Genomic DNA, 17,395 nt, shown 5'->3' with positions numbered 1-17,395 from the left:
TGGGACCATGTCAAAGATTGGGAATGAAATCCTTCATCATTTCCATAAAATATAACAGCCCAGCTGAAGTAATTGAACATAAGGAATTCCAATCAATCTCAAAAGCCTTTATTGGCATATATCAGATTATAAACAAACAAATAAACAGCTACAGAAATAACAAAAGCAGTCATACGCAGCTATACATTGAACAGTCGATCCTTGATTACCAGACTCAAGAGTGAAGCAACCTTTTCAGTTATTTCAGATGACAAACAATTCAGAAGACAGCAAACCTTTACAACATTTGAGCAGGCTGTCATATTGAATAAAATTGGACCGAGAAACCTAAGGCTTATAGTATCGTATAGGGGACAATAAAGAAGAATATGGGACAATGAGTCAACTTGTTTTAAATTATATATACAAAATCCTAATGAAAGTGGGATTTTTTTATATCTACCATCGGTAACTGCTGATGGGATTGTATTGCATCTGGCAAGGCTAAATGCTCTACGCAGGAGCTTGGGAGTTCTACTGGAGCCTTCATTATCAATGGAGGCCCAGATAGCAGCCACTGCCAATCGGCGTTTTTTCATCTGAAGCGGGCAAGGCAGTTAGCCCCCTTCCTAGAGCGTCGGGACCCAGCAACAGTGATCCATGCAACGGTCACCTCAAGGTTGGATTACTGTAATGCCCTCTACACGGGGCTGCCTCTGTGCCGAACACGGAAGCTACAGCTGTTGCAGAACGCGGCGGCTAGGCTGTTATTAGGGCTCCTAAAATGGCAGCACATACAGCTGGGGCTACGCAGACTGCACTGGCTGCCAGTTGTATACCGAGTTCGCTACAAAGTGCTGGTTATTACCTTTAAAGCCCTATATGGTCCAGGAGCTGCCTTCCTGAAGGACCGTCTCTCCCCATATGAACCCCAGAGAGCACTGAGGTCAATGGGGAAGAACCAACTGACTATCCCCGGGCCGAAGGAGGCAAAATTAAAGAATACTCGTACACGGGCCTTCTCCATTGCAGCTCCACACCTATGGAACCAGCTCCCGGAAGAAGTTCAGGCCCTGCAGAGCCTTGAGCAGTTCCACAGGGCCTGCAAGACCTACCTCATTAGGATGTCCTTTACCTGACTGAATGACTGATGGACTCGTCTTAAGTGATTCTGCCATCATACTTACTTGCATCTAATAAAAAAGCACCAGAAATGTTAATTTTAAATTGGATTGTTTGAAGTTGAATGTTGATTTTAAAATTTATTGCATAACTCATAGTACAGACTGATTATGTTGTTAGCTGCCCTGAGCCTGCTTTGGCGGGGAGGGCGGGATATAAATAAAATGTTGTTACTGTTGTTGTTGTTGTTGTTATTATTATTATTATTATTATTATTACAATTTTGGAACATGGAGAGTTGATAAATAAGAAGGCAAATGACCAATGGCTGGGGAAATTCCAACATTCAGAGGGGAACATAAGGAATTTGGTGATGAATGAAGCAAACACACACACACACACTCCAGAGGGGTATTGACCATTAATAATTTGGAGGAACAAACCAAATGTTATTTTACATCTGCTATTTACAGTAAGTTTTTTTTTCTGCCTCACTTATGCATTAGACACAGCCCCTTTCTGTCTGCAGTGAAAGTTGCCATCCAGGTTCTAGGAAGCAAATGAAGGAGGGGGAGCCATTTTGCTGCTATGATTGTAAACCATGTCCCAAAGGGAAGATTTCTAATCAGAGGGGTAAGGCATTTGTAGTCCAATCCTGAGCAAAGTTACACCTTTCGAAGCATAGGAGGGATCTCATTAATGTGGTGTTTTGAGTCTTGTAAGTAGGATTTGGAAGAATCTGGTCCAAATCCCACTCTCCTATGACAGCTTGTTGGGTGACCATGGGCTAGTCACACATTTCAAACCCACAGTGCTTTACCTGGGAGTAAAATGGAACAGAGGAAATTATTTATTTATTTATTTATTTTATTCGATTTATATCCCGCCCTACACCACCGAGGTGGCTCAGGGTGGCTTACAACATAAAAAGCTAACAAAGATCAGTTTAAAATACATTAATAATTATACAATAAATACACAAAAATACATAAAAATCACATCAATATGTACTATGCTACCTTTTCTTGTTAATGTTAGTTGCTTTTGGTGCCCATTGGAGAGAAAGCCAGGTTATAATTGATATATATATAAATTATTAGTTACTATAAAATAAATGTAGAATGATTTTATTTTCTATGCCTTGAGCTATTGTGATATCACTAAGGGGGACAAACGCTAACTGGGAGTATACACTGATGGTGTTATTGACTGCTGGTGATAACACAAAAAGAAATAGGTGTTTTGTAGTGTCACATATACTTTCCAAAATATGGCTTGAACTGAACATCAATGCCGCCCCCCCCTCCCCAATGTCCACGGTAAGTTGGAAGAGACCAAAGAGAGGAAAGGAAGTCTTTTACCATGGAAAATGGCAAAAGCATTCATGCAAGGATCTTAGAAGATTGGGAAATTTTGCAGTTTTGTTGTTGCTTAGTACAAGTAAGCATAGACAATATTTGCACTATTGACTGAACTATGTATACCCCACTAATCTCCCCAATAAGCCAATCAACATCATTCTCCCCTCTATTTCATGCTCACAACCAACCTATGTCTCGGTTAGACTAGGAGAAAGACCTTAAGGTCAGCTAGCGAGCTTCCCTGACAGAATCGGTCTTGCAAACCTTACTCCAGTGCTTTGTGTACTAAGTGACACTGCATTTCTGGAGGAAGTCACAAGGTGGTGGTAGATGCCAATGAAACACCATGAACAGAACTTTCTCCCCTTAGCAATGAAGTCCTAGGAGGCTATTGCCAGCATCAGAAGTCTTGATAGCTTTCCATAAGCTAGGCCCCTACCCCCATACTGCAGCTTTGGTGTGGTAGGACACTGGTAGACAATTACAACTCTGCTTTACCTCATGACCTTTGACCAGTTGTTCTTTCATAGTTTAAAATCTCTCTATTGGTCCTGTTATCTCATATTTGACAAGCGGCAGCACTAGGATGGCATCTACCACCACCAGCACGCCAGGCAAGACACCACCCCCTTTGCCTCCAGCGAGACAAGCGCTGCAGCCCAGCGCCCATGCCTCAGAGCATACGCACTATATTGCCACCATGGCTACACCTCCCAAATCTGTACTGAAAGAACAGATGGGAGGCAGAGCGATGGTAGTTGGCCAGTTCTCAGGCACAGCCCACCATGCTAGTATATATCCCTTGCCCTCCTTCAGGCCCACTCCCCTAGGCAGACACCCCTGTCTGCCTTGTAGACATTCCGGGACTCTATTTGAAAGTCTGAGAAACTGGCACATTTTAAAGAAGGAAAATCCCACAACTGAATACATTTTTTGCAACAGTAATGAAGTAATTCCATAGGAGAGTAAAACAAATAAATATTCCTCTTGCACATCTCCAGTTTGTTCAACCGAGCCCTCACAGTTCACACCTATAGAAAAAGTTGTGGAGTGAAATTCAGATGCTGTGTGACCCACCAAAGGATCCTCTTAAAGTCTGAGATATGGGAACAGATATGGGATTTGGAGAACACTGAAGCTGTCCCTCCTTCTCTCAATCCTCTCTCTCTGTTTTACAGACTTGGATGACTGTACCCAATGCGGACAAGATCATTATCCAAATGTGGGACAAAACCAATGCATTCCCAAATACATCACGTTTTTGTCTTATGAAGAGCCACTGGGGATCACTTTGGTGACTATTGTCTTTTCCTTTTCTTTCATCACTCTTTTCGTGCTAGGAATCTTTATCAAGCACCACAGCACCCCCATTGTCAAAGCCAACAACAGGAACCTTACCTATTCTCTCCTGATCTGCTTCCTCCTTTGCTTCCTTTGTGCTTTGCTCTTCATTGGTCAACCACAACGGGTGTCCTGTCTCCTCCAACAAGTCATTTTTGGCATGGTCTTCTCAGTTGCCATTTCTTGCGTGTTGGCAAAAACTCTCACGGTGGTTCTGGCTTTCCTAAGCATCCAACCAGGAAGCAGCCTGAGGAAGTGGGTGGGGAAAGGAGTGGGCAATTCAATTGTGATTTCCTGTTGCTTTATCCAAGCTGTCCTTTGTTTTGTGTGGCTGGCCACTTCTCCCCCATTTCCAGATGCTGACATGCAGACAGAGACTGAAGCAGTTGTACTGGAATGCAATGTGGGGTCTGTTACCATGTTTTACTGTGTTCTGGGCTACATGGGCTTCCTGGCCCTTGTGAGCTTTGTGGTGGCTTTCTTGGCCAGGAAGCTACCTGACAGTTTTAACGAAGCCAAATTCATCACTTTCAGTCTATTGGTCTTTTGCAGCGTTTGGATCTCTTTTGTTCCCACCTACCTGAGCACCAAGGGAAAATTTATGGCGGCCGTGGAGATCTTCTCCATCTTAGCCTCCAGTGCTGCCCTTCTGGGTTGCATCTTCGCCCCCAAATGTTACATTATTTTGCTGCGGCCTGAGTTGAATAACAGGGATCATCTGATAAGAACAAAAGAACAATAATGTAAATTGCTGGAGTTACAACTGTAACTCTACATCATTTTGATGTAGTGGTTAAGAGTGCAGACTCTTTTCTAGGAGAACCAGGTTTGATTCCCCACTCCTCAACATGCAGCTGCTGGGTGACCTTGGCAAACCACAGTTCTCATGGAGCTATTCTCTCAAGGCCACTTCTTGAAGACCTCCCACAGCCCCAACTACCTCACAGAGTGTCTGTTGTGGGGAGAAGAAGGTGAGGAAATTATAAACCACTCTCACAGTGAGGGCGGGTTATAAATTTGATCCCTTCTTCTTTCAAAGGTTTTATCTGTGGTCAGTCCATCTGTCCATCTATAGCACACATAAGTCACCAAATTATGCATCTTGAAGTCTCAAAACTGGTGGTCACATTGAGGATAGCATTGGAAATTCTAGTCTCTGACATGAAGAAAATAAGAACATTCTGGTCCATGAAGTGCCTAGAAACCTACACTCTGGTTCTTTTTCCTTTGGAAGCTATGACTAACTAGGCACACATAGATCATTCAGATCATTCATATATATATGAGCACTGGCATCTTTTTCTTTAAAACAACAAAAAAGTTTTGGATATTAAATGATTTCAATAGAAAATACATTTAAAAAAAAAGTTTTGTTTCTTTTCCAAATGAGCATGACATTTCTAGAATACCTCACAGATGGGAACCTTACTGATTCCAATAGAGCAGAATCAATTAATCCCATTATAGAAACAACAAGTGTTAACCCACAAGGATTTGTAGGGAGCCTCTAATTTCTCCCATCACCCATATACCTCTTACCCTTTTGTAAAAAAAAAAACCCCAATAGCCTCTCCTGTTTTCCTGTTTCGTTCTCTCCTGCCCACCCAATCACCAGATTACCTTTTCTGCATCCCTGCCTTCAGCTTTCCCTTCCCTCCCTCCAGCAGACTCTACTTAGGAGAACTAAGGCTCAGTCGTGTGGAGTCAGCTGCTGGGTCATGTCCACTTGCGTAGAAGGGAAAGGAACCCTCAAGATTTCACCTGCTGTGTGGAGAGATCTGAGTTTGTGCTCACGAGTGATTGCAGCTGTCGAAAACAGTATGTTCATCTTCCGAACATGTTCACCATGAGATTCACCACACCTTTCTATGAAACCTATACTTAAAAGTTCAGATAAGAACACACAATGTTTACAATGGATTTTGAAAATGATGAAGGATTTCATATTTGACACACCGGAACAATGAAACATGGCTGGAACTGACCCAGTGTCATTTTTAAAACTGTATTTTAGCTCAGTTTTCATTGTTTTAATGTTGTTGTTGTTGTAATTTTAAGATGAGATATTGTTATGTACATATTAATTCGTTAGGCACCTTTTTGGCCCTTCCAAGGGCAGAAAGGCAGGGTATACCTTCTGCAAAATAAATGATAAATTAAAAATTGGTGGTGGCCATTATGCAGCTGCCAACAATTGCTCACCTCCTATTCACTTGGATGAAACCATGAGGGTGGGGAGAGCCTATACGAGCTCAGCATGTGAGAGCTGACCAAGTGGGGGTGGGGTGACTGGCTGGCTAGGACTGGTAGCTGCTGCCATCCCTGACCATTCTGGTCCAGCAGGACTTCTGGGGTGGACAGGAGCTGTGCAACTTGCCCTCAAAGGGTCCCACGTGGTAGTGGAGCAAGTCAGACAAGGTTCTGAGGTCTCTGTGGAAGGGTTTGGGGTGTGCTCCCCTGGATCTTTCAGCTGTGGGACCTTGGTGGGTGACGGGATTCCCATCCTTTTAGTTCCTACATCATGTCCCTGCAGTAGCTGTGGTGGTGCCGTTGCAAGCCGTCTTCAGTTTCCTGGGTTTGCTCGCTAGCAGAGGCAACAGGGCTGCCTGGGTTCTTGGGGTATGAGCAACCAGACAGTTTTACAAGCATAGGAATAAATAATGAATAAAAATAAATTTATTCAAGCACAGTATACTTTCATCTCTCTCAAGAAGAGTACAAGTTCCATCAATAAGCGATTTTAACGCTCTCTGGTATATTGTTGGGGTTGATTGGTGATATGCATGGCTTAAGGCGCAGTAAGACTACCAATTAGAGAATGCCTACAAATCCACATTGGACTGTAGGCATTGGGAAGTGTGGGGGGTGGGGGTGGGGGGAGGCACAGAAGTTCTCTACAGAGGTATGGGGATAAACTGGGTCCCTTTGTAGCTGACAGCATGTTCAGTTAAAATTCCATCACGATAGCTGTCATGCTCCATTCCTTTCCACCGTTGTCCCCCCCCATACAAGTTAACAGCAATGTTCTCGGCAGTGGATACCATACAGTTTCTAACGCCAAACCACTTCTGTAATGTACTGAGTGACGAGACGCGTTGAAGGCAACATACTTTATTGGCGAGTACATCACAAGAGGGCGAAACGCGGGCCGGGTCCCGATTATATACATGCCCCGGAACAACCTTCCATCTGGCCAGGTCCAATCCTGGCCAGTTAAGCTTCCCGCCACAGATCTTGATCGGCGGAGCGTGTTAGTGAGCTACATCCAGGGACCAGTGGGTTTCCACTGGTCGCCTCTGTAGCGTTCGCTGTGTTGTACATGCAGACTTGGATGTAAGACATAACACTCCTCCCCCCCTAGTTCAGGACACAAAGTCTTTCAAGTAGGCTGGTGCCCTGCATTCCCTGGTCGACCTTCTCGGGGTTATTTGTGGAGTTGAAGCTGCCGCCTTGGCTGGTGGGGCGGCGGTTTCCCCGTGTTGGGGTGACGCTGGAAGAGGACTGTTCGCCACTTGTTTCTCTTCCGGAGACAATTCTCTGGGGGGGTTCGCTCCCGCCGCTGTGGTGCTCTTCCACCCGTCCAGTCGGTGCCGCTGGCATGGGCGGGGTAGCTTCCGGGGGTGTTGCTGTCAGCTCTTCCCCGCTCCCCCCACCCCCAATTGCTGTCGGTTCCTCTGGCAAAGTGCAGTGGCGCAGCTGATCGATATGCCTCCTAAGGATTTGCCCCCCCTCCATGGAGACCTTGTAGGAGTGGGACCCAGTTACCCGCAGCTCCCAGGCGCCTAACCACTCCGGGCCATTTGCAAAGTTCTTAGCATACACCGGATCCCCTGGAAAGAACCCCCTAGCGGTTTCCCTGGTTTCGGGGGAACTGCGGAGGTCTGTGGCCCGGTCGGGGTATAACCGGTCTAGCCTGGTTATCAGCTTCCTCCCCATTAGCAACTCGGCCGGGCTCAACCCGGTGATGGGGTTGCGGGTGATTTGGTTATCAAATAGAAAGGCTGCCAGGCGGTGGTCCCAATCTCCATGTACAATGTGCCCCAGGGCCTCTTTCATGGTGCGCACCATGTGCTCTGCTTCGGTGTTGGTGGCCGGATGGAAGGGGGCGGACCGGATGTGCTGTATTAAGTATCTATTCAAGAACTCCTGCAATTCCCGGGAGGTGAAAGCGGTCCCATTGTCCGTGACGAGGGTATCGGGAATCCCATGCATACAAAAGACCCTATGCAAGGCTCTCACTGCCGCCGCTGTGGAGGTTGAAGCTACAGGAATAACTTCCAACTACTTGGTGTAGGCATCTACAAGAATAAAGAATATTTGGCTCTGGTATTGCCCCGCAAAGTCTAGGTGTAACCGGGACCACGGACTCCTATTGGACTCCCAGCAGTGGACAGGGGCACTGGGCAGATCAGGCCAGGACTCTTGGCAGGGTTGGCACCATTGAACCCACCCCTCAATCTCTTCGTCCATTCCCGGCCACCTTACATAGCTGCTTGCCAGGGCCTTCATCCGCACTATCCCCGGATGTGTTTTATGTAGGGCTTCCAGCACTTGTTTCTGCAATGGGGGGGGGACTACCACCCTGCTTCTCCAGAGAAGGCACCCCTTGTGCATGTACAGTTCTTCCCTGCGTGATGCGAAGGCCCTGAATTCTGCGGCCTGTTTACCCTCGGGCCATCCTCAAACCACCCAGTCTAAAACACAGACAAGGATGCGGTCTCTACCCGTCACCTTTGCTACCTCGGCAGTGTGGAGGAGCCTCTCCGGTAGCATCTCTATAAGCATCACATGGTGGACTGGGGCTGGGTCCGAGTCCATAGAGGGCAGCGGCAGGCGGCTGAGGGCGTCAGCGTGTCACAGGGCATATGTGTATGAATTTAGCAACTGATTCCACTGCAGGACGCGCTGCAACAGAATTTGCAACGTCTGGCGGTCTGGGGTGAAGAGTCCCAGGAGCGGCTTTTGGTCTGTGGCGATCATGAAATGCCTATCATACAGGGAGTTATTAAATTTATGCACCCTGCCACTATTGCTAAGGCCTCTTTGTTAATCTGGGCATAGTTGCGCTTGGTGGGGGTCAGGGTCCTCGAATAATAAGCCACAGGAACCTCTCTCCCATCCAGGATTTGGTGCCCCAGGAAGGCGCCCACCCCGTGTGGGGAGGCATCGCACACCAGAATCACTGGGAGGGATTCGTCAAAGTGATGGAGCATATTGTTAGAAACTAGGAGGCCCTTGACTGCCTGAAAAGCGGCGGCCTGCTGCTTTCTTCAGACCCGCGGGGTGCTTTTATCCAGGAGCCTTAGAAGGGGTTTCGCAATGGCTGCTTTGTGAGTCAAAAATGAATGGTAAAAATTCAATAATCCTAAGAAACTTTGTAGCTCCGCCTTGCACATGGGGGCTGGGGTGTGGACAATTGCCTTTGTCTTGTCGGCCGTCGGGTGGATTCCCATGGCGTCTAATGCAAACTCCAAGAACTCAACCCTAGACACTCTGAGGGAACACTTTTCCTGCTTGACTTTAAGTCCCGCTACCTGGAAACGGTGGAGTACCTCACGCAGATGGCTGCTGAACTCCTCAGCATCCGGGGTAGCGATCAGAACATCGTCAAAAAATGGTTGCACTCTGGGGATCCCTTTTAGGAGAGAATCCATTATACTCTGAAAAATCCCCAGAGCCACACTGACCAAAAATTGTAACTGCGCACCCGAAAAGCTTCCCTGGGAGTCACAATGGTTTGGGCTTCAGCCGTCTCGGCACCCACCGGGAGTTGCTGGTATGCCTGTGCCAAGTCCTGTTTCCCAAAAACCTTAGAGCCTGCTAGGGCTGCCAGTACATGGCTGACTACCAGAACGGGGTATGGGTTGTCTTGCAGTGCCTCGTTTATGGTGCACTTGTAATCGGCGCATATGCGCACATCCGTATTCGGCTTCACTGGGGTGCCTATAGGTGTTTCCCATGCTGCGTAGGACACCGGTTCTAGCACCCCCTGGGCCATGAGGCGGTCCAGCTTCGCTTCTATTTTAGGTTTAAGAGTGAACGGAACCCACCTGGCCTTGAGCCTTATCGGTCTCATGTGGGGATCGAGGGGTAAGGTGATGGGAGGCCCCTTGTAACACCACAGGGACCCATCAAACAATTCTGGGAATCCTGGCACACATGCTCTAAAATCTGCATTTGCATTTACTGCACCCCCACTATTTGAATGCCCAACTGTCGAAACCAGGCCAAGTAAAGTGGTGAGCTGGTGTTTGACAACTAGTATTTCCAGCTTGCACTTGAAACACTTATACTCTACCCTTACCGTGGCCCAACCCAAAACCTGTACGAGATTTTTTTGGAAGTCCCGCAATATGAAATCGGCTGGCCGAAGCCTGGGACGGCCCCTGGGGCAAAGTTTTCTAAGCGACTCCTCCGAGATTATGGCGATGGAGGAGCCTGAGTCCAGTTCCATTAGGCATGGAGCGCCCTCAATTGAGACCAACACTCTGACCTTGTCGGGGGTGGTGAAGGGCAAGTTCATTACCTTTAGGCTTGTTGATGTGGTCGAGTATGCTTCCGTCGAGTCGTGGTTGGTGAACTGGCACCTGAGGGTAACCTTGGCCCAGCAAGCCCGTGCTATGTGGCCCACTCTCCCTCAGTTCCTGCAGTCCATGTTCCGATAGGGGCAGTCCCGTCTCTCGTGTGGATCCCCACAGCTGGCGCAATTGGTGTTGGCTGGTCTCTCCATCGCTCGTGGTCTCGTGGGTGCTCTTGGGCCCATTCCCAGTTGGTGATGGAGCTGGTTTGCCTCCTCCTCCTCTGGGTTGCCCCGTGCCATTTCTTCCTGGTGGACGGCTTCTGCTCGCGGGTTGTTGTAGCTTTTGGTGGCTCTCTCAAATGCGATGGCTTCGTTGAAGGCACTCTGTAGGGTGAGCTCCTCTTTCGCGAAAAGCTTTTGCTGTAGTCTTTCATTTTGGAGGCCCCAAACAAATCGATCCCTCAGGGCTTCGTCCAGCTTGTCAAAGCTGCAATTCCCTGCAATTTGTTGGAGGGCGGCCAGGTAGACTGCGGCCGTCTCTCCCGCCCTCTGATCCCTCCTGTGGAAGAGAAATCGGTGGGCGATGAGGGATGGCTGGTGCAGAAGTGCTTGGTCAGGAGTCTGACTATCTCCTCTTACGTTTTCTCTGTGATCTTCTCAGGGGCCGAGAGACCCTTTGCGATCTCGAATGTGGCCTCCCCGCAGACACTCAGAAGCACATCTCTGTTCCGGCTGTCGTCCGTGATCAGGTTCGCTCTTAGGTAGCAGTCGACTCGCTCCTTGTAGGTATCCCACCTTTTGGGGTTGGGCGGGACGAACTCTGCAAGGTTCCCCGTTGTCACGCTCGGGTTCGCCATGGCGGCGGTTGCGGCAGTGGGAGCTCCAGTCTCCCTGGACTGCGTGCCTTCCTCGTCCAACATCAAGTATAGGCCAATGGAGTCTGAAGTTGCTGAGACAGAGAGCAGAAAAGATTTTTGGGTTTTAGTGGATAGCTCAATGCAACCGTCAAACCAGTGTGCTGTAGCAGTGAAAAGGGCAAGCTCTATATTAGGGATTATTAGGAAAGAAAATAAAATTTTATTTATTTATTTATTTATTTATTTATTTATATTAAGATTTATACCCCGCCCTTCTCACCTAAGTGTCTCAGGGCGGCTTACAACATAATAATTCAAACACTTCAGTTTAAAACATTTAAAATACAGTTAAACCATAAATTAATAAAAACAAGATAGAATAAAACCGGCGGTCTATAGCTACATTTAGTTCCATCCAAGATATTTTTCATTGTCAGTTAATGTCATAGGCCTGCCGGAAGAGGGCTGTCTTACAGGCCCTGCGGAATTGCCCTAGATCCCGCAGGGCCCACACCTCTTCCGGCAGCTGGTTCCACCAATAAGGTGCCGTTATTGAGAAGGCCCGATCCCTGGTGGATTTTAGACGGGCCTCCTTTGGCCCGGGGACTACCAACAGGTTTTGTGAACCTGAGCGTAGTACTCTCTAGGGAACGTGTGGGGAGAGACGGTCCCTAAGGTAGGCAGGTCCTAGACCATATAGGGCTTTAAAGGTAATGACCAACACCTTGTACCGGACTCGGAATATTACTGGCAGCCAGTGCAGACCCTGGAGCCCCGGCCGAATGTGCTCCCGTCTTGGGAGCCCTAATAGCAGCCGGGCAGCAGCGTTCTGCACCAACTGCAGTTTCCGGGTCCGGCACAAGGGTAGCCCCATGTAGAGGGCATTACAGTAGTCCAGCCTCGAGGTGACCGTAGCATGAATCACTGTTGCCAGGTCGTCACGTTCCAGGAAGGGGGCCAACTGCCTCGCCCGCCTAAGATGAAAAAAAGCGGACTTGGCAGTGGCTGCTATCTGAGCCTCCATCGTCAGTGAAGGCTCCAACAGCACCCCCAGGCTCTTGACCCTGCCCGACGCTGTTAACGGAGCGCCGTCAAAAACTGGCAGGGGGATTTCCCTTCCCGGGCCGCAGCGACCCAAGCAAAGGACCTCTGTCTTCGCCGGGTTCAGCTTCAGCCCGCTCAGCCTAAGCCACCTAGCCACTGCCTGCAGCGCCCGGTCCAGATTTTCTGGGGCGCAGGCGGGCCGGCCGTCCATAAGCAGATAGAGCTGGGTGTCATCAGCATATTGATGGCAACCCAGCCCATACCTTCGGGCCATCTGGGCAAGGGGGCGCATATAGATGTTAAATAACATCGGGGAAAGTACCGCCCCTTGAGGCACCCCGCAATCAAGCGTGTGTCTCCGGGACAGTTCCTCCCCAATCGCCACCCTTTGTCCCCGACCGTCAAGGAAAGAGGAAAGCCATTGCAAGGCCAACCCCTGAATCCCTGCGTTGGCAAGGCGGCACGCCAGAAGCCGATGGTCGACCATATTGAACGCTGCCGATAGGTCCAACAACATCAGCACCGCCGAGCCGCCTTGATCCAGATGTCGCCGAAGGTCATCCACCAGGGCGACCAGCACCGTCTCCGTCCCGTGGCCCGGGCGGAAACCAGACTGGTAGGGGTCAAGGACAGAAGCATCCTCCAGGAAGCTCTGTAGCTGCAACGCCGCTGCCCTCTCTATAAGTTTGCCCAAAAAGGGCAAATTCGATACCGGCCGATAGTGTGCCAATTCGGTCGGATCTAATGTTGTTTTCTTCAAGAGGGGACGGACCACCGCCTCTTTGAGCGCTGATGGAAAATGTCCCTCCAGTAGGGATCTATTTATGATATCCCGTATAGGATATCTTAGCTCCCTCTGGCAGGTCTTAATAAGCCAGGAGGGGCATGGGTCCAATTTACAAGTTGTTGGGCGTGCAGATAGGAGGATCCTGTCAACTTCTTCCAGGCTGAGCACGCCGAAGCCGTCCAGGACACACTCCGAAGACAGGCACGGAGCCTCAGGTTCACTAACTGTATCTAATGTGGCAGGGAAGTCGGAACGGAGCGATGCGATTTTATCCGCAAAAAAATCCGAAAATGGCAGATACTGTAATGGCTCTGTATGAAACTAGATAATTTGGAATACTTGTATACATTTTTGGTCACTGTGTCGCAAAATGGACATTGCAGAGCTGGAAAAAGTACAGAGGAGGGCAACCAAGATGATTAGGGGGTTGGAGCACCTTCCCTATCAGGAAAGGTTGAAGAGGCTGGGAATTTTCAGATTAGAAAAGAGACAACTAAGGAGGTGGACATGATGGAAGTTTATAAAATTATAGTAGAGAGAGTTGACAGAGAATATTTTTTCTCCACCCAAAATGTTAGAACTTGAGAGTCTGTCTGTCTGTCTGTCTGTCTGTCTGTCTGTCTGTCTGTCTGTCTGTCTGTCTGTCTGTCTATCTATCTATCTATCTATCTATCTATCTATCTATCATCTGTCCGTCATCGTCAACATCGTCATCATCTTCATCATCATCTAATCTCTGTCTGCCATCTATCTGTCATCTATCTATCGTCTATCATCTGTCATTATCCTCTGATCTCTTTTTTCTCTGTTTTCTTTCTTTCTTTCTTTCTTTCTTTCTTTCTTTCTTTCTTTCTTTCTTTCTTTCTTTCTTTCTTTCTTTCTTTCTTTCTTTCTTTCTTTCTTTCTTTCTTTCTTTCTTTCTTTCTTTCTTTCTTTCTTTCTTTCTTTCTTTCTTTCTTTCTTCTATCACCTATATCATTTGCCTAACATCTTTCATCATCTGTCTGTCTATCATACTTCAATGCCAACCTTCCCCAAGGCATCCAGACTGATACACAAGGTTCTCCATAATTCACATTCATCTATAACACAATTCCTAAGTCAAAGGGAGGCTTCCACTGTCCTTGTTTTCTGCAAACTATGCAAAATGGAATAATTCAAGAGGGCTTTCTTGCACAGGCAAATGGGAATGTAGTGAATGAATTGGTTCAGAAAGTTGCGTTGTAAAGGGATAGGGACTTTTGCCCATGCAACTCTATTCCTATCATTGCACTTATGCTCAAGACAGATACTTTCTACACCATTTAAGGGTCAAGGGTAAATACTTATACTTTGTCTCAGGTTTCTTTCAGCTCTGTTTTAGCTTGTTGTATGTTTGCAGATTTCTGTTGTCCAAACCTTACAGCACTGTTCATCAAGTGTCTCATCCTGTACTTGATTTACACTATGTAATCTACCTTGAGCTTCAGCAAAAAAAGGCAGACTATAAATAACCTAAATTTCACAAACCCAGTCTGTCCATCAATACAATCTGAGGGCACATTCACCCAAGTAATCCTTCTCTGAGGATTGTCTTCCCATAATTAATGGGAAGTGCTTGACCTGTGGAATGCAGAAAAGGCAGCAACAGACTGCAATATATTGGAATAGAGCAACAGTGCAATACATGAATTGTTGCTAAGGGTTATTTCTACTAAATTAATAGAGAGATACAGGATTGGATCCAACCAGATTCTCATTCAGCCTGGTCCAGTAACCCTCACTGTTACAGCCCGTGTCCAACAATGTTTTTGTCCATGCATACCCCATAACCTCCAGCATAGATTTTTTTTTGGGGGGGGGGGTAGTCAAAAGGAACCCTCTCCTTTCTTTTCCACCTGCAGAAAAGATAGCTAGATGCAATCCAATACTCAGCCAAGAAAATTGCACATACTTTAAAAATGCCTCAGAGAACAAACACCATCATTCCATCTCCCCTGCAATTAGCAAAAGAACTGCAATTAAAACTTCTGCTTGCAAAATGCCATGCAGAGCTCTGCTGGCCACTAGCAAACAATGTGGTGGATTTTAACCTGATGAAGTTAAAGATCTAATTTTGCAATTGAAATCAGGTAAAGCAGCAGGACCAGATGTTTATACCTCTGAAATCCTAAAGTTAGATCCAGATTGGTGGGCTACTCCGCTCGCATCTCTCTTTATCAGTATTGACAGAACTGGCATAATTCCTAAAGCCTTCCAAAGTCATCTACAATTTCCCCCAGCAAGCTGGGTTCTCATTTTACTGACCTCAGAAGGATGGAAGTCTGAGTCAACCTCGAGCCAGCTACCTGAAAACCCAGCGTCTCCTGGGGATCAAATTCAGGTCACGAGAAGAGCTTAGGACTGCAGTACTGCAGCTTTAACACTCTGCGCCACGGGGCTCTTCTACCATAAAACATAACATGCGTATGATGTGTCATTAATGGTATTAGGTCCGGCCCCTACCCAGCCGAGCCGGCTGGCCGGTGTATATTCCCCAGCCCCTTGGGCTGCGAGGAGCGCGCGCGGCAGGCGAAGTAGCGCTTGCGAGGCTCAGCTGTTTAGCGCGGCGGGGCCTTAGCGGTCTGGGCTGCCGAGTGGAGGCTAGCGCGGCGCTTCGGTGGTTACCACCCCCCAGGTCTCGCGGCCGTTTCAGAGAGGCAATCCTTGGGGCAGCGAGGCTCTGCCATTCTTCCTTCCCCGCCGATCGGGGGAAGCGCGCAGCGACCCCTGTTAGTTGGGCTGTTCGCAGGCGCCTGGCCAGCCATAAGGCAGTAGCCTTTCCTGGGGTGTGCTCTGACGGAGGGGTGCTTTGTTGCCATCCAGGGCCCATTAAACACTGGGCTTTCTGTGGGGGTAAAAAATTAGGCTGGTGGTACCTGCAACACCCTCTCCCCCCCCCCTCTTTTTGGCCGGGTCGGCTTGAGCCTGCCTGCACTGGTTGCTGGTGTGACGTGGGCTTGACTTGTTTCTCCAGGCACCCCCTCCTACCACCCCTCCTTTGGACGTGGGGAGTCCGTAGTCTTGGGGAGCTGTTTGGGGTTGGACTGTCTAGCAGAGTCTGGGTAACGCCTACTTGACTCTAACCGCTACACCACCGTACCAATTTGGGGTGGGTGATTTTTGGCCCGTGCTTATAGTGGTAAGTAGCATGGCACCTAAAAAAGGGCAGGGCATATCAAAGGGCAAGCAGCCCGCCCGCCCACCCCATGGGCGGGGCCAGCAGGGGTCCCAGTTGAAGCGCCTGGGCAAAGTGAGCGTGTGCGGCTGGCCATTATGGGTCAGCTGGACGCCCTGGAGCAGGAAAGGGTCGCTAGGGGTGCTCCCATTTGGGAAGGACGCCGCCATGCCTCTGGCCACTCGGCACGGATGACCTTTGAAGCGGAAGTGCTCGCACGTCTTTCTGTTTTGCAGGGTGGGCCAGCTGAGCCGGAACCACCACTGGAACCGGACCAGGAGGAGGATCCTGAGGAAGGCCCATCGGGTGCGGCATCGAGTGGCGGCGCATCTGGTGGCAGTGGGCTGCAGACCCCTGGTGGCGTCGGTGTCTTCCCGTGTGATGGTGGTAAGCCCCCTCTTCAGGCAAGTCAAGGGTGGCCGTGGGGTCCCATTCAACTTCCTCCCCCGGCAGCGCCGGGCGGGGCAGTTTGGGGTGTTGGGCAGCAGGGAGTTAGCGAGCAGTTGGGTCCTGTTCAGCCGTGGGCTTGGGGTTTTCATACACCGAGTCCCCTGCCCAGTACGGTCTTTGCTCCAGTTGGCCAGCAGGTGGGCGCTATTGCGCGCCTGCTGTTTCGACCCCTTCGTCCGCCCCTGGTGTTTTGCCGTGGGGCGGTCAGCAGTTTGCTCAGCTCCAGGGGGCTTGGCCGGTGGCTCAGGGCAGTGGGTGGTTTTACCCCCCCCAACCCTTATGCCAACATCCCTTTCCACGTTCTCCCTTATGGTGACACCTCTTTGCCCTTGGGGGACCACCTGACAGCTTCCACACGTGAGAAAATTCTCCGTGGTGAATACGTGGACGTCTTCAGTCTCCTATTCAGAGAGCTCGAAAAGAAAAGTAAAGATGAGCTCGATGACAAGGAGAAGGAGAAGCTGAAACGGAGAAAAGTCAATAGGTCCTGGTCAAATTGATTGCCCGGATTTTTGATATATGCTGGAGTTATTGCAAGGGCGCAGCCGGCTCGGGCAGTGGCCCTCTTTCAGTATATAGACATTGTTTATCGGGCTTATGCGGACTTCGCCGGTGCAGCCTGGCTGCAATACGATGAGGCTTTCCGTATGAGGGCCGCAGTCAACCCTGGAATGCCGTGGGACCAGATAAACCAGATAAACCAGCAGCTGTGGTTGCAGCTGATGTCCCCAGCAAAAC

The 17,395-nt window shown here is 48.8% G+C and overlaps 1 protein-coding gene across 1 annotated transcript in view; it reads left to right on the top strand.

Annotated features, from left to right (window-relative positions):
- Nucleotides 1-12,545, top strand: part of LOC132583145 (vomeronasal type-2 receptor 26-like) — a gene marked incomplete at its 3' end in the record, with an annotated part of 49,941 nt that extends 37,396 nt beyond the window's left edge. Inside the window, exons 5-7 of the mRNA XM_060254818.1 lie at nt 1,608-1,734; nt 3,641-4,526; nt 12,536-12,545. Of these exons, the coding sequence (XP_060110801.1) occupies nt 1,608-1,734; nt 3,641-4,526; nt 12,536-12,545 (1,023 nt within the window). The remainder of the gene's footprint in view (nt 1-1,607; nt 1,735-3,640; nt 4,527-12,535) is intronic.
- Nucleotides 12,546-17,395: the final 4,850 nt, after the last annotated feature.

Source organism: Heteronotia binoei, chromosome 15 (assembly GCF_032191835.1).
Source record: "Heteronotia binoei isolate CCM8104 ecotype False Entrance Well chromosome 15, APGP_CSIRO_Hbin_v1, whole genome shotgun sequence".
NCBI lineage: Eukaryota > Metazoa > Chordata > Lepidosauria > Squamata > Gekkonidae > Heteronotia > Heteronotia binoei.
Note: the sequence above shows the minus strand (reverse complement) of the source record. Positions and strands in the feature narration are given on the sequence as shown.